We start from the raw sequence: 22,486 nt of genomic DNA, 5'->3' as shown, positions 1-22,486 counted from the left end.
GAGGCTGCCACTTGCCCCACCACTGCCTCACAAACACAAAATACAAGCAGAATTAATAAAATATGGTTTAATGTGGTTTGCCCTGAATATGTGACTAAACCATTTCAAACTCTTTCTCAAGGCAACTAGCACCATGCTCATTATTATCTTAGCACCTTCTTCTCTGAGGCTGCCCAGCCTCTGTACCGCACAGTGACTCGTACTCCACTGCTGTCACTGAATTGCAATGGATTGCTGCAGTGAAATTCTTTGGAGAAAAAAATTTCTCTTCAGTCTTTTCTTTGCTCATCCGAGATCAGTTTAGTGGGGTTGAGCAGGACTCCCGCTGGCTGACCATAAGGGACCTTCAGTCTCTCGGCTGGTTGAGGGACTGCTGTGAGTTTGGCTAGGATAGAGGTAATTTTCTTTCTAGTAGCTAAACCATGACAGGGACACAAAAATCACTTGTCCAACATTATTTCTTTTTCTGCCTTTTCCGTGCCACTGCTGTGTGCAAGGCCTGTATAATGAGGTCTTCGTTATTCAGGATGTTGTATTCCCCCAGCTGCACCAGACGGTCATACTCCTTCTCAGTGTACTGAATTGAGTATGTTGAATAAGGGGAACAGCAGCCGTATATATCAACTTTGCCATCCTCCATCTCGGACTCTGAGCGCTTCTGACCTAGGAGGAAAGGGAAACAAATCACTGCTGGGAGATGGGATTTACTCTGGCCGTGAGTACACAAACTCCTAACAGTGCAGGGAAAGGAGATGTCTCTCCACGGGGAGCTCTTTTCTGAAGTTCTTGTCTAGAGTTCTTAATCTAAATTACTCTTTTAGGCTTTGGGGTTTTGGTTGGGGTTTTTTTTTGGTTGTTGTTTTTTTTTTTTTTAACAAATAATTCTTTTGTAAACTGGCAGCTCAGTCCCTGGCCCAGGTGGATATCAGCTGCTTCGCACGAGGGGAGAAACTTTGTGGTTTACATGGGTCTACACTGCAGTTGTGATGTCCAGCTGTGGCTCACATAGATACATCAAAGCTCCCTGCAAGCTATCTAGCTTAGGGATTGAAACAGCACAGCTGTGGCATCAAATTCAATGCAGTGAAAAAAAGTGACTATAAGCAACAGAGAGGTTTGGTGTATTGAAATGAACTAACAGTGAAGTTCAAGGGTTGGGGTATTAATAGGCTGGTCTTGATGTCAGCCTCTCTTCAACATGTTTGATAACTTACCTGGTGCTTTGTATTTTTGGAACGTATCATTAATTAGTGGGAAAAATAGTAGTACTGGTGCTCCTGGAGTCTCAGCACCGTCAAAGAGGTAACATTCCTTAAGGTTTTTCTTGTCCTCTTCACTCAAGTCCACCCTGGGAAAAAGGATTCCCTGCTCTGAGCAGTACTTGCAAGTCTGGTCCAGAGCCTGCATCAATGAACAGAACAGACTAAGACTTAAAGAGAATTTCAGCACTCAGGATTTCTTGGAGTCTGGTAACAAAGGGGGTGTTTTACAAGCTAGCTGTGTGAAGGCTCTGAAACCCCAATACATCAGCAGTGTGTCATTGGAGAGAAGGTTTGTGTTTTCCCTGAGTACTTAGCACAAACCAGCTGCATTTTATAAGAAAAACAAATAAGAAATTTTACAGCCTGTAAATGAAGCATCACACTGCAGCATTAAGCCAAAAATGCCAGTAGTTAAGACTTTTATTAGGACCAATATAGAAAGCACCTAAGCGCTTCCAGGTACACAGTTGTTGAAGAAGAAATAGGGACTGCTTCAATTCCTCTCACCTGTGTCTGGGATCCTGCACTGTAGTTTAAATGCAGGATGACATCCACCTTTCTCTCTGGTTTTAGAAGTGGCATGATGCTCGTATTGATGAAAAATCCCGTATCTACCAGAGACAGGAATTCCTCTGACTGTGTCAGCTGGTTGGGAAACGTGTCCAACACAGTATCTAAAAGGAAAGATTTTTCTTGCTGTAAATTTAATAGTGCAAAACTGGCTAGTCTGTGTCCTACACTTACACCACAACCATAGAGCCCTAACTGGTTACTATCTTCAGGTAAGGGACATTCACCGTGCCCCTTCTCTTTTGCCCTCCTGACTCCAGCCACATGCAGCTTTGGACCTGCAGTAGCAACAGTCAGGAAGGGGTTTTCTCTGCCTCCCCATGGAGCATGTCTTCAAACGGAGAGGGAAGAACCACCATCGGGACCTGGCACCCCAGCCTCAGGACGTTGTCTGTCACCAGCAAACCATTGGCACAGAGCTCAAGACCACACCAGGCTACATCCCAGTGTGCCAGAGTGGATTGATTTTATGGTGATTCTGCCCAAACACAACCTGTAACCTTGCAGAATGGGTTTTATATCAAATCTGGGGTTTGATTTTGCTCTGCTTGCTTATCATCTCCCCAGGCCCGCAGGTCTTCTCTAACCTTTCCATCTGCAGAAGTGCTTGTTCTCCAGGTAGTCATTGTGCATCTGTAAACCCTTTAGGAAGTTGTGCTCCTGGGCGATGCAGGGGCGGTTGGTGAGCGCGCCGCGAAGAGCGCTGCCAAGGGGGCCAGAAGGCGTGAACACTCGAGTCCTCAGTTCGTGCAGCTTCAGCGGCAGGCGGGGTTCCTCCTCTGCATGGGGAAAGGCTGTTAAATTCTGCCTGCCTAGGGCAAGATCATCCCTCAAGTTATCGAGGCGAGGAATGAAAAATCAGTGTTTTTCTTTATTTAAAGGGCCTAGGATGAAAAGACTTGATGAGGACCTGGTGGGATAAGAACCAGGACCCTGTATCTGGCAGCAATAAACATCTGCACCAGACACATGCACGCACGCTTGTGGAACAGACAGTACAGGCTTTGGGACAGGACAACTGTTGTACTTGTTTGTAGTACAGTAGTGTCATGGTTTAGCCCCAGCCGGCAGCTGAGCATCACGTGCTGTTCACTCGCTCCCCCCTCACATGGGGGAAGGAAAAAAAATAGACAAAAGCAAATCTCATGGGCTGGGATAAGGACAGTTTACTGGGACAGCAGAGAGGGAGAGGAGTCACAGTAACAAGACTTTATAGCAACTGTACAAAACTGGTGGTACACGACGCACTTTCTCGCCGAACCACACAACTGTACAGCTCAGAGGTGTCCTGAATCTGGACCATCCCTAAGTCACGTGTCCTGGAGCCATGCACCCCTCCCCTGCTATCCCCCTTTATGCTGAGCATGACATCCTGGTATAGAATACCCCCTTTTGTCTGTCCTGGATGTGTCTTGAGCTTCCTGGATGCCCCCCACCTTCTCATTAGCAGGGCAGCATGAAAAGCTGAAAAGTCTTTGACTGCTTGGCAACAACTAAGACATCAGCGTGTTATCAACATTGCTCTCATCCTAACTCACAAACACAGCACTATACTAGCTACCAGAAAGAAAATTAACTCTAACCTAGCCAACCCCAGGACAAGTAGCTCCTGCTTAATGTAGTCAAAACCTTGCTTTATTAATCACTTACTGATCAATCTTAATATTCCTGAACATTTTACTCATCTGCCAACACTGGTCTTGAGCCCTGAATGAGCACTGGAGATTTTTTAATTATCCCATTATGCTTTGCAGTTTGAGGTATTGAATCCAATTCCTTCCAAAAAGCCAATGTGGCCTTTGAAGAAACATTGTGCACATCTCACATAGCAGAATGGCATGACAGTTTGTCTGCCATTAACTCTATCTAACAATAAATACACAGTAAGGAAGAGGTATGATGACTTACCTATATTGTCAATTTTGTCCCGGGTCCATCTGTGCCAGAAATCTTCTGATGAATGTGACAAATTCCAGATATATAACACATTCAGTGAAAATAAACTACTCCACATGCCTGTGAAAATGCAAACATTCACAGAACATGAATTGCAAAACTAGTGTCATGAGATGAAATTTGCACCGATTATGTTTTTTCTCAGTTTATTTTAACTGGATGTGAAATTTGTATTTAGCTGTGGGTTTTTAAAGCTTACTTTTGTTGTTGTCTTATGGTACTTAGGGCTGGATTCACCAATGTATTCACCAATGGTGAGGTTTTTGGGGATGAACGTAATTTAAGGAGCGTGGGCTTTCAGGAAAAAAACCCAAAACACCTCAAGTATCACAAGGATTGTATAAAAACAAAGAATAAATGTTTGCAATCTGAGAGATTTGATGGGAATTTATGTTGATTGGGGTCTAACTACAGGGTGATCTTACAGCCTCTGCTTTTGTAGGTTTCCATTTTTGAGAATACACCTGATAACACACTGAGGGATCAGTTTTGACCATGCATTTCTGAGCCTGAAAAACATTTTCTTTGGTTGTCCCTTAGGGCACAAGTTCCCACTGTTTCTTGGTTCAGGAAGTGCAAACCTATGCACACGCAGCATAAGCTTAGCCTAATAGTGCAGTCACTCCCTCTCTCTAAGTGAAGTGGCCAGTTGAAGAGAATGTTGCACTTTGAACCAGTTGAGCAAGTTGACAGCTTGTCTCTTTGTCTGTAAAAGACATATCCATGCTCCACTCGAGTCAGGAGCAAAACCACTTCTGGATATGACTATGCTGTTTTCCCCTTCCTCAGCCTTGCCCAGGCAACATGGAAACTGGAGCTGGTCATACGTGGCCAAAGAAGACTCTCTAGAGCAGGGGTGACCTGGCAGGCTCAAACACACCCTGACACAGTAGAGAATCAGTATGAAGTCCCATGTAAACTGTCTATAGGAAGTCAAACACTGACTGCACGTCAGACAGGCAAGAGACTCTGGATTTCTCTCTTTCGGAATAGCATGCACAGAACTATGGATTCCCAGGAACCTCAATTCTATTGTTGGACTGGAAGCAATGCTATATTTTTATTTAAAAATAGCTTAAAAAATGAAAATAACTATTTGTCTGCTGCTTTGAATTGTCTTTTTTTAGAATAAACTGAACACATCATAGTAAGTATTAATTCAGAGGTGAGAGATTTATCCTCTCCAGTGAAACTGCCCTGTCGGTCATGCACCAGCACTTTATTAGTCCTTGGTTTATCTACCTCATAATTTAAAAAAAAAATAATTTAAAAATTAATTCAAATGCTTTTGAGAGCTTACCTTCCAGGAAGCAGATCCGGGATTCAGGGATCTTCTTCATCAACCGACCCATGAAGAACTCACTGCCAAAGTCCTCAGCGCGAACAAAAGCTCCATATTTTTGCAACCCCACCTCATAAGGTGTAAACTCTACCCATTCTGTGGAAAGGAAGACAGAGAAGAATGTTGTGCTACAGCTACTAGCCGATTAGCTGGGGGGGGGGCGGGGAGAGGAGGCACCCCCCGGTGCCAGACAAAAAGATGCCCCTGCAGCCCCTGGAGAAACCCATGGTGGAGCAGGTGTCCCCCCGCAGCCCATGGAAAAGTCCCAGACCCCACCTGCAGCCCATGGAGAGGCCCCACGATGGAGCAGGTAGAGACATACAGGAGATGCTGTGACCCACATTGAGGCAAGCCCCTGCCAGCACTTGCAGCCCATGGAGAGAGACAAAGATAAGCAAGAGAGAGAGATTTGTGCCGGAACAGGTTTGCTGGGGGTAGGCTGGTGACCCTGTGGAGGTCTGGGACTGAGAGACATTGGGATTTATTACTGCCCACCATAGCAGTGACCTATGCCAGAGCTGCTGATGAAGATATAAAGCCCTGTGGGAGAGGACTCAACGTGACGTTGGAGAAGTTTGTGAAGGACTGCCTCACATGGGTGGGCCCCACAGAGCAGCAGGGGAAGGGTGTGGAATGAATGTCCCTGCCCCAGCCAAGAAGGAAACCAACTTGCAAAAACTGACCAAAACCCCCATTTTCCCAGTCCCTGCCCCTCCCTCTGCCACAATGAGGGGGAAGAAGGAAGCGAAATCATGACTAGAGTGAAGTCTGCTAAGAAGGGAGGGGTGGGGGGGGAGGATGCTACCGAGAACCCCATTTCCCCAGTTCCTGCCTCACCCCCCCCCACCCCACGCCACAATGTGGGGGGAAGAAGGGAGCAAAATCATGACTGAAGTGAAGTCTGCTAAGAAGGGAGGGGTGGGGGAAGTGTTTTAGGGTCTGGTTGCGCTTCTCATTATCCGACATTTTTTAGACTGTCTAAAAGGAGCGTCCCACAATTTGTGGTCTTAAACATTAAGACAAATGACTCTCAGGGGTCTCATAATTACCTTTGAAATCCAGAGTGCTGTAGTTGTTCTTGACATTGACTGCAGTGTAGATAGGCAATGGGTTCTGACCACGATCAATGGCCCGTTGCTGATCAGAGAGTCTGTGGTTGTCTTTCTGTGATTCCAGAAATACGGTTACACTCAGACGAAAATGAGCACAGGGACATTTTCTCTGCATCTAAGCTTCTAGGGTAGAAAAAAATCTGCCTCTAATGTATAATGTGCGCTGGGCTTAAATTCTGAACTGTTCCAGGTTTTTCAAAACTCTTGTAAAGGTTCTGTTACTGAAATACCTGCAGGCATCCAATCTGATGCCAGGTCATTTGGTGTCCCATTAGGATGAAAATGGAAAAAAATGATGAAAAGCAGTAATGCTTTTGGTATAAACCAGCTTAACTCTTTATGCTGCAAGTTTGTATAAAACTTCTTACGTATTTCAAAAGTCTGAAGATCTGTGTGTTAATACCTCTCATGGGCATTAAGATGAGGTCTTTAATTTGCTATTTCTACATAAAATACTTGCAGAACATGACCCCAAAATTTCTTAAAATATAATTTTTTTTCCAAATGTTAATCTTGGAGTTTTCTCAGAAAAGCACATTCAAAGTCTCACAAGTGAGAATGCTGCTTTCCACCATGGTTTGGGATCTAAAAAACTGTTGCAAAACATTTTGGAAACAGTTGTGCATTTGCATATGCAGAGTCTCACAACAAATTACTTCTCTCAGAGCAAACAGGAAAATATCTTCTCCAGAAATTAGCTTTCAAAAAATTGAAAACCACTGTAAATGCTACTTTATGACATACTGTACCCCATCATGCAACAAAGATTCCAGGACAAGCCCCCAGAGATCTATAAAAGATGTTTTGCGGCCCTCTCTTTTCCGTTGACACAGTTGCTTTTTGTAATACTTCATGTACTCCAAGGAAAGGGAATTTATTTTGCATTTTGTCATATGCTTTCGGGCCTCGCTGATTTGCTTGTTGAGATCCTTTTGTGACCAGTCAGCATCTCTGTACAAGTTTGACATGGTCCTAGGAAGAAGAAATATATATTGAAGAGGGGGAAAAAAAAAACCCACACCAGGGTTAGAAGTGGTCAATGGCTACATTTTATGTTTCTATTTTAAGTTCTTGATTTGAAATTAAGGAAGGGATTTGTGTCCTCAGTTCCCTAAGAAAATATTATGTCCCCTTTGAAGTCACCCCTGCCAAAATACCTTGAGCAATTTTCCACAAGTTGTTAGAAAAAACAGTTGTTTCCATACTGTTGCAAATTATGTGATTTTCCCCCCATGAAAAGACTTTAATCTCTCAATTTTGGAAGAAGATTAAAAAGAACAGGACCACTGAGAATCTATTACAGGGAGACTACTGTACATCAGGCCCAGCCAGTGCATTGGTGTCATCAGGAAGACTCCAGCCAAGAGCTGCCCAGCCCCACTCACCATGTAGTACCAGACAAGCCAGTCAGGTACATGGCACAGTCCAAGACATTGAGCTTCTTGAGCCCCCGCAGACTGCCATACAGCGCGGTCAGGGACCTCATCCCTCCTCCCGTAGTCATGATGGCCACCACTGGGGTCTGTGCAGCACACGAACAGAAAGGGCTGGCGTCAGACAGTGGACTGCAGCCGACTGTGGCTCTCAGCAGAGACCTCCTGCCACACAAAGCTTGACAGCAACAAACGTGCCCAGACACAGAGCTCTTTTCAAATGATTTCTACTGAAACGTAAGCTACCATTTACTTCATAAAGGAGAACAGAATAAAAGTAATGGTGATTTTTTTGCTTAGTTAACTGACATTTGTCTCCAACTTGCTTAACACAGATGCTTGTTAAAAAACAAATGAAAATGTGTTAACTCAAACCAAAAGAGAAAAAAAAAATCAGTTGGAGAGGCGGGAATTAAAAAGAAATTTTACAGGTCAAAGCAAGAAAGAAGGATTATTAACAAGGGTAACAACCAGTGGAAGAAGCCATTTCTACATAAGGAATATCTAGCCTGGCTTGCAATGAAGGTGTAGCAGGAGAAGAGTTAAACTCAGGATAGCAACAGCAAGGACACAAAGGGCAGGGTGAGGTTTGAGGTATGGGGCAGTATTGGAAGTGCAAGTAAGCTTGAAGATGAGGAAAGACCTGGAAAAAATATGCAACAAGGAAGAAAAAGAGGTCATATTATGCTGTTATGTCCTGATTGCTAAGCACTTGACAGATGTTTTGAATGTCCGCCCTACAGACCTCATGGTCCAGCAGATCCTGTTCCAGCTGGAGGACCTTCTTCAGAGCAGGAGCAACATACTTCTGCCTTTTGCATAGAAAGTCTTGCTCCTGCGTGCAGAGGTCAAACCCTAAGCGCACATCAAGGTGGTCTGGGCTGGAGCAGAGATCAGGAAAGAAGAATATTCCATTTTGTTACTCATAGATAAGCTCAGGGTTTCCAATACAAGGACATAAACCAGATAGACCATATTTACAGGAGAAGCCCTTCCTACACTTGCAAGCAGGTGTGCGATGCTGCATGAAAGAACGATGGGAGAAGGGACTGCTAAATTTCTAAGTGGTTATCAGAAGAAAACCTAAGGACAGACATTCCTGCAGGTAATTTCTGAGACATCTGCTGTCAGGATTCTCTTGTACTTTAGTCCACACTGAGACCTGTAGGAAAAACTTCTCATACTTGTCTTGAAGTAGGCAGCAAAGCGTACCTGCTTCATGATCAGCAGAATGAGGTGATGAGCTGCACTTTTACACAGTGTTAAAGGTTAAAGACTGTGCTGAGCATAACTCTGACTAGCATAACTGGCTTGTAATATTATTACGTCTTTTTTTTATGCATCTTTTCCATTATTTGTGTCTCAGTGTGGATTGTCTATGTCTATTGCTGATTTCACTCATACAGTTTTCTTTCAGCTCACGTGAATTCCACATCAGCTGGTCACACAACCTACTGTCCTACTGTGAGTCCCTCCTTCCCAGTAAAGAGTCAAGGGTGGGATGAGTTCAGCTAAGGACAGGTTAGCTTCCAAGAGTTGCCAAGTCTCTTACCAGTCTTCTGCCTTTGCATATAAATCAAATCTTTTATCCTGGAAAGCAAGAATGCAAACACCGTAAGCGTGACACCCTGCATTAGCACCCTTCCCCTACAGCCCCTGAAGGAATTTGTTCTTGAGCCATCCTAGAGATGCAAGTACAAACTGGGAGGTCCTGCAGCATATTCCTGCTCTAGGGACCCTGCTTTGGTAGGGGGGTTGGACTCAATGATCTCTGGCAGTCCCTTCCAGTCCTACAATTCTGTGAATCTGTGAATTGACTGCAGAGGTTTAGTTTCAGGGAAGCTGTTCAGTAATTCTCGATGGTTTCTAGTGAACGTAATGCCTGATGACAACTGCTTTTTACAGAGGAAAGCAATGATATCTTATGCATCTCTCCTAATACTACCCCTCTCAGGCAGCTGGCCAGGCTGTGGCCACACTTAATAGCCTGCACGGCAGGATTTGCTCCTCCCTTTCTGCAGCTTACACCCCACCACAGCTGGGATCCTTTCATTCCATATCGATTTATTGGTTTTTTAACCATGAATCTACAAATGCCTTGCAAAGCACGGTCAGCATCTGCAAGAGACTGGGTGCCACCTCGGTTAGTTCAGGTGCCCCACTGCTGTGTAAGGAGGGGAAAAGCAGAGCCTCCAAATTTAACATGAGGTAAGATCAGGGTGGAGTAACAAGCTCTCCCGTGCTCCCACACACCCATTCAAACAGAACGAGGCACAAACAGGCCCTATGACCCAAAGACCCACCACCTTTAGGTTGTGGCATTTTTGTCTGTGGGGTTTCATTGTCAGAAGGTATCCTGGCAATCATCAGGGGTGTGCAGACTTCCACACGCAAGATTCCTCAACCTCTCCCACAACAGAGTAGGCACTCACCTCTGCTAAGATCATGTTTTTCCCACTTGGAAAGGAATGAAGTTCCACATTTGGACAGCCTGTATCATAAACACAGGAGCGCTGAAAAAATGCAAATATGTCCAACTTTATATTGTAAGTATTGTCACTGTCTTTTCACAGTGCAAATTAAAGTTATTATTTATGGTGAGTATTACTTTACATGCTATTTTTATGCTTTATAAAGTCCAGTTATAACATACAGTGGAGGGGAGTTGTTTCTTTCCTGGTAGCATAACATCCAGCGTTGGCTGCTTGTATCTGGCATAGTGGAATTTGGCTGGAGAGGATGAGCTGAAGATAGGATCAGATCCCAACATAATGTCTTGGGTGCCTTCGTAAGACCCTTGCACTTTGAAGGAGAATTCTTTCTCTAAGAAAGTGAAACAAAAGTAGACACAGAGTAGTTTTCTCATCAAAACTGGAAACAAAGGTCCTTACAGAGTCTATCACAACACTGTCCTCATGTTTTAGATTTGTTGGGGTTTTTTAATTCTTACATTAAGTCAATTGTCTTCCTAGTACTAGCACATTTAAAAATATATTTTTAAAATACAATTTAAAAATAACTGACGGAGAAATAACCTCACTTGATAAAGATTTCTTCTTCTTCCTCTTCTTCTTCTCAACAACCTGGACTTCCAAGCAGCAGATTTTACGAGACTATCAGACAGAAAAAATAAAATACCTCATGGCAAGGAGTTTTGCGGCCTGAGATTCTGTTTCCTAGTCTAAACTCCTACTGACGACGATATGAGTGCTATACAGGCAGTGTGCTTTGTCCCCAGGAAAACATTTTCTCTCATCCACAACCTCAATGCCAGATGGTGGCTGGAACAGAAGGAGCCTCTGAGAAATTGAACACAGCCACGCATGCAGCGTGAGGGGTTGGGGCCTTCAGAAGGGAGGAGGTAAGGGCAAAGTGAAAAACAGCACTCTCAGGACCCTGACAGGGAAGCAGAAAACTGATTTAAACAAAAATGAGGAGAAAACAAAGCTAGTAAATGAGCAAGTGGCATGGACAGAAAGTGCCTGCATAAAAAGTGCAGCTATGAGTGCAGGAAATTACGTGTGCATGGGATGGGGTAAACCCTGTCACTTTGGCAATATGGGAAACAGAGAGGAGTGATGTCCAAGGGAGAGTTCACTGCTGCACTGATGTCTTGGACCTAAGCCACTTCCATGTGTTGCCTTTGCAACAGCAGGGATCTCCCTGCTGCTCCAGCCACAATCTCCTCCACGGGTGCCATCCATGAGGATGTGTTGTGAGGTGGATGATGAGGTGGGAAATCACAGTGTTTCAGCGCTGACCTTTCTCAATCTAAGGGTATGTTGGCCCGATGACTGTGAGTCAAGTGAAACAAGTGTGGCAACAGGACAAGAAAGATGACAAAACATAGCACTCACCACCAGCACTCCATTAGTAATGATGGTTTCAGGAGGACCCGAACTAGGAAACACAGAAAAATACATTTTTAATAACTCAATATAATTACGGTGTAATTCATGAGCCACACCCTTCTCCTGATTTTCCTCTTGCTTATTTTTAGCTGCCTATTTGATTTGAAAGAAAAGTCCCAGGAGACTTGTGGTACAAGTTTACTCTCTTACTCTGTCAAGGCACAATCATTGTCCTACCAGCTCATCTGCTCCTGGAGCTCAGGGGGAAAAAAAAGAGGTACTGCAGGGGTCAGGCTGTATAGTGATTTTATTCTGAGCCCCAAGCTGAAGCAGTATTCCATGTTGTGCTTTGAAGCAAGGTGAACCCCTTGTTGATCCCAAAATCTAATGGGGAACAAAACATCAGTCCCAGTATTCTTAAATAGTACTCATTTGCACTAGGCAAAGAAAAGGATTTAGGGTGTTTTCTCTCTCTTCTTGAAGTTCATGGGAGGTCATCCTGGCACACACTGATTCGTCACACAGCTCATAGCACATATTCCTTGGGAAACTCTGTTCATCATTAGCATCATCAAGGAATGATGTACCCTGGACAATTAGACTAGATTATTTCATGCTTCTGAAGGGCTATTTCTTTTTGCTGCAAGTTATGTTGCGTTTCATGGTTACTCACATATTATCCAATGTAAATCCCACCTCTAGCTCCTCTTGTCTCTGGAAAATAACAACAAGGAAATGTTTTTTGGCACTAGTCTATGGGCAGTTCTCATAATGCAAGTTGTCACTCTCACAATATAGGTGCGCATGCAGTGTTTGTGACTGGCAGATCTCTTAAACCAGAGGCACCCACCACTTCACCTCTGTGTGTCCTGAACCTAGGGATTCTTTATTGACAGTAAGTTTCTGGATGTCTGTGATAGCAGTTTTTCCACAAAAAAAGTAGTTGGCTTGCCTGCTTCTGTTGGGACACAGGGGACAGACCCAGGCGGATGTTGCTGTCTCATACTGAGCAGATTTGACATTAAAGCCTGGTGTGTGGGGTGGTGCTGAAGAGTATAATCTCTAGGAGGAAGAAAGCACAGGAGAGAAGAAAACAAAGGTGGGAACAAAAGGAATGATGAACAGGGAAGTGAGATCATGCTGTAGGTTACTTAATTGGTCAAATTACCTATTGCATTAAAAACAGCAAAAAATATTAATACAGCACCAAAAAATATTTACAAAAGCCTTTAGGCTTTTTTTTTATATATATAGCATGAGTTCTAACTCCCACAGCTGTGCAAATGCAGGAATGAAAGGCTTGGACATGGCACCTGTAACCTCCCAGACAGCAATGATCTGGGTTGCAACCAGCCCAAAGTTTCTAATTTACCAAGGGCTAGAGGAAATCCATACACTGCTCCTCTGCAGTGCCTTGTTTGACCATTTCTTTATCTGCAAAATAGCAGAGTGGAGTTTGTGTGTGCATAGGTAAGGTAATTAATCAACTGAATGGTGCATGAAAGATGCACAGAAGACTGGGAGGGAACTGGAAAAGAAGAGGATCTGACAGAAGATACCAGGAGGTGGGATGTGTGACTTTCAGAGCCTCCCCTGACATCCAGAATAGGAATATTTCTTGTTGCCAAGCTGAGCGACACAACTTAGACACCTTATTTAAACACCCATGCCACAGAGTCCATAATTAACAACTAGTCTGGTTTGACACTGGGTTCTGATCACAGAGTCATTATTGCCTAATTACTAGGTTAAGTAACAAGTTATGACAAAAGGCATCATGTACTGGAGTGGACACACTCCTCTATCCTTGACTGGGGACAGGATCGGCAAATTTTAGGAAGACGTTTGAGGTCTGTGAGCCTTTATGCCCAGCACCAAACCCTTTAGAGTGCCTACAGATCCCGGTGTGAAGAGGCTTTCCCACATCAGAGTGGTAACTCCTTCTGTGTGGCTGGGCAGTCCATACACAAAGAAGGTAAAAAAGACAGATTTTGCAAACAACATTTTTGACAGAAAAGCAGAAAAGCACATTCCTGACAGCCTTTTCCATTTCTTATTTCAGACCTTACCTGTGAATCACACTTGAAGTGCATGAAGACTTGCTCTCCCAGGGTAAGTTTGGCTATATCGAAGTACACCGTGAAGAGGTGGTCATCCTGAGTAACAATGTCTTTATCATAGAGTGCCAGCTCCAGCACATTCTGGGAAGGGAAGGGAAGGACTTTAGAAGTGTTTCAGGTTTCCTTCAAAGCAGAAGATGCTGGGAACAGCTGTTTTAGTCAGCCGTTGTGAGGAGTGGGAGAAAGAAGCAGGAAGGGATGGAGGTGGAGGGGAAATCAACTCCTACAAGGAGAAATGAGAGGAAATCTCAGACATCTCAATGGTCATATGCTACCTGTGGCTGAGAAAGATATTTGCCTTTCATGGCATGTAAAACCATTCTGTGGATATGTGTTAATCTCACATCTTTCTGCACTTCTCCTTGCTTCTGGAGAAGATGACTTATGACCCCTTTGCAAAAGAATAAAACCTGGCAGTTGCCTCCTAGGTCATGGTTAACAGGGAAGTCCCAGCTCAGTACCTTGACCTGACTCTGGATCCTGAAGTAGAATGTTTCATTCCAGACTGGATCTTTGCAGTTCTTGATGGTTTTAGTCTGAAACTTGTCAGTTGAAGCAGTTGGCAGCCACAGGCTCACATAGCAATCAGTCTGGCTTACTGTATATTAAAAAACACAAACACCTCTGAAAGGAAGACCTGCTCTAGAAGAAGGAACAACTTGAACAATGTGAAGCTTTGCTTTAAAAGGGAGATGCTATAGTCCAAAAAGCAGATTCGTCACCCAGGGTGCAAAAAGCCAATTCCCCCCACCACACTGAAGAGAGATCCTGCTTTCATTCAGGCCTGGGTGCTCAGCTCCAGCACACCCAAAGCCAGCTTCTTCATTATATTTATACACAAACGTTACAAGGTAATACCCTCCCAGTTAAACTGATTGGCTAGTAATTTACATGCAATTATCATGCTGTATCATCATCTTTAATTACTGTGCCTGCATGGGGAAAGGGTCTTCACCTGGGCAAGGGTCTTCTTGAGCTGTGGGTATGTTTTTTTAATATTTTAATGAAAACAGTTCAGTTAGGGACACCTGGACTTCAGTGTTCAGTGCCAAACTGGCTGTGTGTGTATTAGTGTCCCAGTACAGTTGCTTTAGAGTTGTTCCTTTAAACAATTCCCTTTGAACCTTTTCTTAGCAACCACCTAGCAACTATCTACAATCATTCTTAATTATGAAGCTGTTGCAATGCAGAACCATGGTTAGCTTTTATGTTTGCTGGTAGATATCACTTTGATGCATGATGACATATTTGCCCAACATAAACTTTCCAATTTAGGTAATAGGAATAGAGCTAAAAGAAGAGGAACATGGTTCTTCTCTGACTGAATGTGGTTAAATGTATAATAAAAGCATTAAAACTAAAGGAGTTTATCCTCCTTCTATGTTGTCAAGCAATCAGTTTAGCCCAGGGTAAAATAATTTGGGTCAACCATGGCATCCTATCTCTACAAGGGTTAAGGAAACAAGGCGATAACTTCAATTGTACCCAGACAGAACATTAAAAAAACAAGCCCAAAATATTAAAAAGAAAAACAAACAAAAAGATCTTAAATTCTGCATTAATAAAACTATAATCTTCTATTATATTTCAGTTGCAGGCCATCAGAAGTGAACCTACAAAATGTAACAACACCTAACGGGGTTTGATCTGTGAAAGCTGGTGCACAGGGAATCAGATTATGGTAATTCAGATTATTTAGCCTTGAGAAAGCTTCGAGTAAAGGCTAAACTTGAGAAAAGGCTACTCCATTTTCAGTATTTGCTCTATTATCCCAGCCAGTTTGTGTCCTTCATTATATAAATATACTCCAGAGGAAAGCACAAGACACCTTTCCACACTTCTCGCTTTCAACAGACTGCAGAGCTCTCACTGTTCCCTTTGGGGATGCAGGAAAATGTGCACAATAGGTACAGCTGATGCTTCTGTACAGAACAGGGATGATGCAAAGAACAGCAACAAGCTATCTTCATTGCTGGAACCAGCATGCCATTGAAAGGGCTTTCTCCATTTGTGGAAGAAATCTTCTTGGAAAAGAACTAGCTAGTATCCTGTGAAGGTTAAGGGGACTGTGCAGGGCACTACAAATACTTACAGACATCTGCCCGGTGGATATTTCTTGCTCTTATCACTCTTATAGTCAGTAAGTAACATGGAGATGATTCTATCTGCAGGAGGAAAAAAAAACCCAACCCATACAAAAGACAGCAGTGAATGCTGAAGATAAATAGATATTTAAAAGATATAAATAATCAAGAGAGAGAAATAGCCAAATAATTGACAACTGATTTTTTTCTATGTGACTATGAAATGGCCAATACATTAATTTTTCTACTGATATCCAGAGTGCTGGACTAAAAGACTTGCCTAGTTGAGCAGCATATGGACTTGTATTATTGTAGATAATGTACTTGCTTTCTAACTAAAATCTAGCTGCACAAAGAGGTAAGATTCAGACTCAGCTTGGGAGATCTACTTGTAATATTTCTAAGGTAGAAAATGAAAAGCCACCTTAGGCTTTTTGTAAGTGATAAAATTATCATCATGGGAATCACCTCCCATCCATCCATCACACATGTTAAGTCTCCTGGGCCAAGGGATATGCTTTTCTTGTATTCCTGCTGTTTAAAATGCATAGTAAGGCACAGAGTTAAATGCTGACCTCTAATCCCCATGCTTGTTTTGATGTCTGAGGAAGAGGTTGCTGCTGTGCACTTTCATGCTACTCACTATGCCTGTGTTTTTCACTTACAGGAACATACCTGAGCTCACCTTTGGCTATTTCTTGGGAAGAATTTCTTTGCACTGTTTTTCATAAGAACTACAAACAGCGTGTTTTACACCCGAGAAGAAACCCTTGTTTGCTTCCTTTGGCTTCTCTCTGTTATTAGCCCATGTCTCTTAGTCTCTCCTATTGATTAGCCCATGACTTCTTAGTCTCTCATACTGATGTTCTGGTCTCATGTTAGAGCCCAAATATGACTCCATATCCCTTCTTCTTTACCAGAAAATAAACAAATAAATACCATTAATCTCCATTTCTACCTAAACTTTTAATTCTACAGTCACAGAAAGGGAAAAAAGGCACAATATTCTGAAATAGAAATCAACAAGAAAATTTTTGCTCCAGAAGTTCTAAAATACTAAACTACAGGGCCATGGACAGGTAGTGGCACCACCTGCTTGCTCCAACTTTACTGAAAAAGGACCACAAAAAGACCACTGCCAGTCACAAAGTGGCATTAACTTGACACTGAGCTCATTAATCCCCCTGAGAAGGATGTGTGACACAGGCACCGTGGGAAAGGAGAGAAGGACTTTTGCTTTAGTTGGCTGGTCTGTCTGAGCAAAACAAATTGGTATGTACCGTGTTACCAATGTGCCGTGCTTACCATCCATAGAAAGCAAAGTACATCAGTACATACGCTCCATGGAACACATGTCCCTCTGATGGCTCTCAGAATGCTTAACTGGAGTGTATTAATTTATGCAGCTAATGAATGTGTGTTGCTGAGACTGGGGTCACTTAGTGAGTAGGCTAATGAAGAAACATTAAAATTAGCCTCCAGGTAACCAAAGCACCAACAGCATTCGCCCTTTTCAGCTGCACAGCAGGTGACTGGGTGTGAAAATCACAGAATCACAGGATCACAGGGGTTGGAAGGGACCTCCAGAGATCATGGGGTCCAACCCCCTGCCAAAGCAGCTCCCCAGCTCATATTGCACAGGGAGGTGTCCAGATGGGTCTGGAATCTCTCCAGAGAAGGAGACTCCACACCCCCCCTGGGCAGCCTGTCCCAGGGCTCCCTCACCCTCACTGGGTAAAAGTTCTTTCCCATGTTGGTGTGGAACTTCCTGTGCTCCAACTTGAAGCCATTACCCCTTGTCCTGTCCCCACAGACACTGAAAAGGGGCTGCCCATTTCCCCCTTCATCCCATACTTCAGATATTTATAAACATTAATAAGGATGTTAATAAGGATCAAGGATGTCAAACCACTCCTAAGCATCCAAAGAGTAGCTGTGGATAAGAGCATCAACAGCACTTTTATTCATGTCCAAAACCTAACTCCTAAGGTACAGAAATGAGGCAGGTACACATGGAAAGTTCTCAATAATTACAGAGACCATAACTGGTGCTGTCGGTTGCCTGCTTTGGAGAAGGCACTTTCCTGGAAGGGAGTAGATCCCCTAGAGCCACCCTCATGACTTGTGGTGATCCCAAAGTGCCAGAGAGGGAGTGCACACAGGCATGTGTATGTGCCCTGTTATAGCCAGGGAGCTTTGGCTTAGACATCACAGAGGTATCGATCACAAATGGCCAAAATCCCATCAGTGGTGTGAGTTTTGCTTAAAGATTCAAGAGGTTTAGTTTGTTCTTCTGAACCTGCCAAGATTCCTGCAGTGTAGAGACTTGTGTTTTAGGGCATATTTTCTCTTTTTCTGGATTTTCCATTCCATTAATCAACAGAAAGGGTTGGCTATGCCTCAAACTGTAAGCGCAAAGCTTGCTGCTCAGCAACTTAGTTCAAAACAGAAAAAAGGGGAGGTTTTATTTATTACTAAATGGCCTCAAACAAGAGAGAACAAGTTCAAAAGTTCTTTTTCAGCACATCTGGTCCTCTCATTTTCTAGAGGAAATATCTCATATAATGTGTCTCAAGCCTTCTGGAAAACTATTAGGCTTTGGTAGAGGCCAGAAGAAGGATTAATCCAGGAAATAGGGTGTTGAAATACACCTCAAGATCATGCCATACTCTTTGAGGGAGTAAGTGGCAAAATTTCACAGCTATTACTACCTGCACCAGCAGGAAATTTGCCTTTTTGCTTTAGGAAGACATATTTAGCAGAAAGTCTGCTCAAACCCATCCTTTTAAAGATATCAGGCTTGTCAAAACAGGGTTCATTTCCCATGTGCCAAGGATAGAAAACAGTACTAGGACTTTAATATGAAGCAAGACTGCCTAAGTGAAGTGGACAAAATGATAAGCGGGAGAGTGTTTCATGGAGGGAGCTGGATGGGTTAAGGTAGCTAATTAGGTGGTTTGGCAGACCTTGAACCCTAGCTTTTCTCACCCAGGCCTCACCCAGCACCAAAGTGTCTTTTTTACACTTCTATTTTGAAATTCTCTTTTGCTGTACCTTTTTAACAGGAGTCTGTTGTTCCCCGTCAGGATTCAGCCGCGTAATTCCTTCTGCCAGCCAACTGGTTTGAGTCATCGGCTCCTGCAACAAGAAGGGCCAACATTACCCCTGGAAAAACCATCCCATCCCTCAAAAGCTGTGTTCCTCAGGAAAGGAGAACTGGAGAACAGCACTGGTGGGAAGCCTGTGGTCATTTCTGGCCGCGGAGCCTTGGCAGGTACAGGTATTTCCTGCTGTGCCCCGTGCCACTGCCTGCGCGGTGCTTGCCTCAGCAAGCCTGAGCAGAGGCGTAGCAGCCAGACAAGGAAGGTCCACCCTTTGCACGACACACCAGGAGCAGCTCCTGGCTCCAGCTGCTAAAGAAGCAGCAAACCTGTCTCCCAAAAACCACGCCCTGTCATTAATGCTTCACCTTGAAGCACATCTGTATGCTATATGATACTCAGTCAGAGGTTGCAGATATCACGTCTCTAAATGAAGAGAAACCCCCCCCATAACACAAAATGCTCCCCCTGTAAACAAACTCTTACTTCCAAAGTTGTTTTCCCTTCCTTCTTATAGCTTGCTTTACTTTTTAAAAATGTTGATGAGTTCTCAAAACACTGATTTTGTTTTGCACTACGTGCCATAAAGTCTAAGATCCCAGATGCCTTGCTTTGCTCTTCACCCTTCTTACCTGAGACAAAACACCATCTTGCTCCATTGTGGTAGCTGTCACGTAGATATCCTGTGTTATCTGTGGTAATGCAATTTCACATCTCCCAGCTTCCACAGGCACCAATAGTTTAAATGTCTCATGTGCAGGTGAGCAACTATTTTATAAACTGACTCAGAGCCACACCTCTGCCTGGTTTCCTCAACCCAGTTATACCCCTCCCATTTTCGTATGCTAGGAAACTGAATCCCGAGGTCAAAGTAGTTGGGAAAAATACCTTTGCCTGCACAATAGCTGCAAGAACGCTGTTGGAGTCACTTTGCCTGATAGTGACCAATGACAGGTTTGCCACTAGCAGTAAGAGAAGGATGCTCCTTTATCTGAGCACTGAGCTTTCCACTTAGCAAGACCTCAAAGCCTACAGAAATACAAACTCCGCAACAAGATGTAACAACAGTGTGTTAACTGGATTTGGGTTGTCTGTGACAGTAAGGAGAGAGGAAAAAAAATCAAATTAAACAAAAAAGAAAAAGAAAAAAAGGAGGGACAAGACTATTGCTCTCAGACTGAACTGGTTATTGCAAAAGGCAGTTTAAATATTTCTGTACCTTGTGTCCCACCAATCCCAGTGGCGGCTTGTATCTACTCAGCCTAGGTCCAGGAGGGCTAAGTCTCTACTCAAATCGCTGTATCCTTCTCCCATCATTCCTATGGCTTGTTGCAATTATTTTTGTTTGAATGAAGAGTCCTGTAGTAACGACTTTCCTTAGCGTAGGTCCGCCCCCTGTAAATACTTCTGCACCACATTCCAGCTCAGACTGACTCTGGCTGTGATCTGCTGCATTTAAGCACCCATGTCTGACCCAAAGAACCCTGTCAGAGAGGGGCAAAACCCAGCACCCACCACACACCACCCTCTGCACGTCCACAAAGCCCCTACTGCCACAGGACACTTGCACTTGCCCTTGTGAGCCCCCAGGTGACCCCTATGACCTCGATGGCTCCCAACTCACTGGAACAGGATTTTGAAAGGACCATCAAAGACTGTTGTGTCTTCATTGGGTCGAAACAGATCAAAACTGCAGGGGGAAGGGAATCCTTCGGCTTCCCTCCTCTCACGATGTATTATTATCTATGAGATGTTAGCCATTCCCTGAGCATTCTTGAGCTTACTGGTTGAATATTGTTACCAGCCTGCACAGTTCTCCCTTTGCACGTTCCCACGCAAAACAGTATCAGCAGCCTGGTAAAACAGATTTTTTGCTATAGGCTATGTTATTTCACAACTCTGTGAAGGGCTGTGGCTGCGCACACAGCGTGTTCCCTCCATGTGTCAGCTGCAATTATGCAGCTCAATGAAATGCATTTTTCATTAGGTGACAGAAACCCCTCAGCAACATCAGCATCTTTCAGTCATAGTTGAAAGCAACGTTATTACGACACCTCCTTGGAGGGCTAAGCTATAAAGCCAGACTGTTCACCAGGACTGGGGCTCTGAGACCGTCCCTCCCACAGCACAAATAATGTTTGCTATCTGCAAACCTTTCCCTTGCAGGGAGAAGGGACCATGGCTTGCTTTGTACCTCTGCAATCTGTCTCTGAGACATTCCTCACAGCAAATATTTGGCATGCTCCTGTGTTCTTTGCAGAGATAACAACAGTTTTGTTTTCCTGGAACAAGGAGCACACTGTGAACCTGGAGCTTATTACTGAAATGCCTGAATACATGGAGCAAGGCAGATAATTTTCTCTTTTCAAACAAGCCTTTATTGTCTGGTATTGTACACATAAAATATTTGCATGGCAACAACATTTCTTTAGAGCTGGAGGTGGAATAAATTTATGGTCCAAAACAGTCTTTACTATTTCCCACCAGAGACTTCAGGTTTAAATGGAGGCAATTCCCAGGGCTATATGCAGAGCACGTAGAACCGTATTTCTGACTATGACTAGTGAAACTACCACAGAACAAAACCAAACCCTAAACTCAGCTAAAATACACCTTAGTTAAAAAAACCTAGAGAGTTTTAAGTGGTAAGATTTATGCTCTGATCTCTAAGTTTGCAACATTAGGCTACAGTTGCACCAAAAAAGTAAGGCTTGGTTTGACATCGTAGGTTACAGAAGTGTTGGCAGAAGTAATTGTGAACCAATTTGTAAAGATAATTATTTGCCATCGTTTCTTGCCAAAATTAAAACCCTCAGTGTGTCATTTTGCACCAAGCAAAGATGTTATTTGACTGTAAATGGAACCTCTTATTTTCAGGTTGGGTTCCCTGGGCTGACGAGGTAGGTGGTCTATTAAAAAGAAGCTATGTTTCAAAACAAAGATGTTTTGTTAAAATATTAACATGAAATGTTTCAACTTACCCAAGCATTTTCCCTGGTTTATTTTAGCCCCTGATTATGACATCTAGTTGGTAGATTTTTTTAACTGAAAGGACTCTTCAAATTTTTTTCCCAGTTGTCATTAAGACACAAAGCGTGTCTACAATTTGACTTTCTCCTGGAGTGCAGAGATTGTTAGGGATTTATAACTTTTACAGCTCACCCTCAACACTTTCAACAGTTAAGAAAATACATAAACATTCTGTGAAAAGAAAAATTTAAAGAGAAAAACTCACAACAAATGTTATTCCTGAGTTTGTGCTAAATCCCATGGAGGGGCTGTTCAGATTGTTTCAAGACAGTCTTACTTGTGGCAGACTCAGTCTTGCTTATCTGCACAGTTTGGACAAGCAAAACTAAACAAATAACCATTTTTGTTGATAAGCCTATGTCTTAAACTGTTTAAACAAATCATATTCAATCAAGCAACAAACATTGCTATGTCTAGTGGAAGTAATGTGTTTTCATTTCAAGCACTTTTTTAATTTAAGAAAGGAAGTTTCATATGAGAAGTGATTCAACTGGGAAAAAAAATCCCAGGGTGTTTTATTTGGAAAGCCTCAAAATAAGACTTAGACTTTTTTATATACTGTCTCAACACAGAACAATCAAAATTGGCAAAAATTCATGGGGTATGTGCCAAAATTTCACCCTTC

The 22,486-nt window shown here is 43.2% G+C and overlaps 1 protein-coding gene across 1 annotated transcript; it reads right to left on the bottom strand.

Moving 5' to 3' along the window:
- Nucleotides 1-454: 454 nt before the first annotated feature.
- On the bottom strand, nucleotides 455-19,490 carry LOC311197030 (cytosolic phospholipase A2 epsilon-like; the record flags this gene model as incomplete). Its single annotated transcript, XM_084270716.1, has 21 exons — nucleotides 455-663; nucleotides 1,215-1,401; nucleotides 1,770-1,936; nucleotides 2,420-2,611; nucleotides 3,741-3,848; nucleotides 5,089-5,226; nucleotides 6,180-6,294; nucleotides 6,992-7,214; nucleotides 7,628-7,764; nucleotides 8,421-8,556; nucleotides 9,228-9,265; nucleotides 10,108-10,188; nucleotides 10,329-10,498; nucleotides 10,716-10,788; nucleotides 11,533-11,575; nucleotides 12,200-12,240; nucleotides 13,596-13,727; nucleotides 14,108-14,244; nucleotides 15,739-15,811; nucleotides 18,785-18,868; nucleotides 19,464-19,490. The coding sequence occupies 21 exons, from the start codon at nucleotides 19,488-19,490 to the stop codon at nucleotides 455-457; spliced, it is 2,511 nt and encodes an 836-aa protein (XP_084126842.1).
- Between the last annotated feature and the right edge of the window lie 2,996 nt (nucleotides 19,491-22,486).

The sequence above is a fragment of the Gallinula chloropus genome, assembly GCF_964237585.1.
Source record: "Gallinula chloropus genome assembly, chromosome: 14".
Lineage (NCBI taxonomy): Eukaryota > Metazoa > Chordata > Aves > Gruiformes > Rallidae > Gallinula > Gallinula chloropus.
This window is presented reverse-complemented; position numbering and strand designations above follow the sequence as displayed.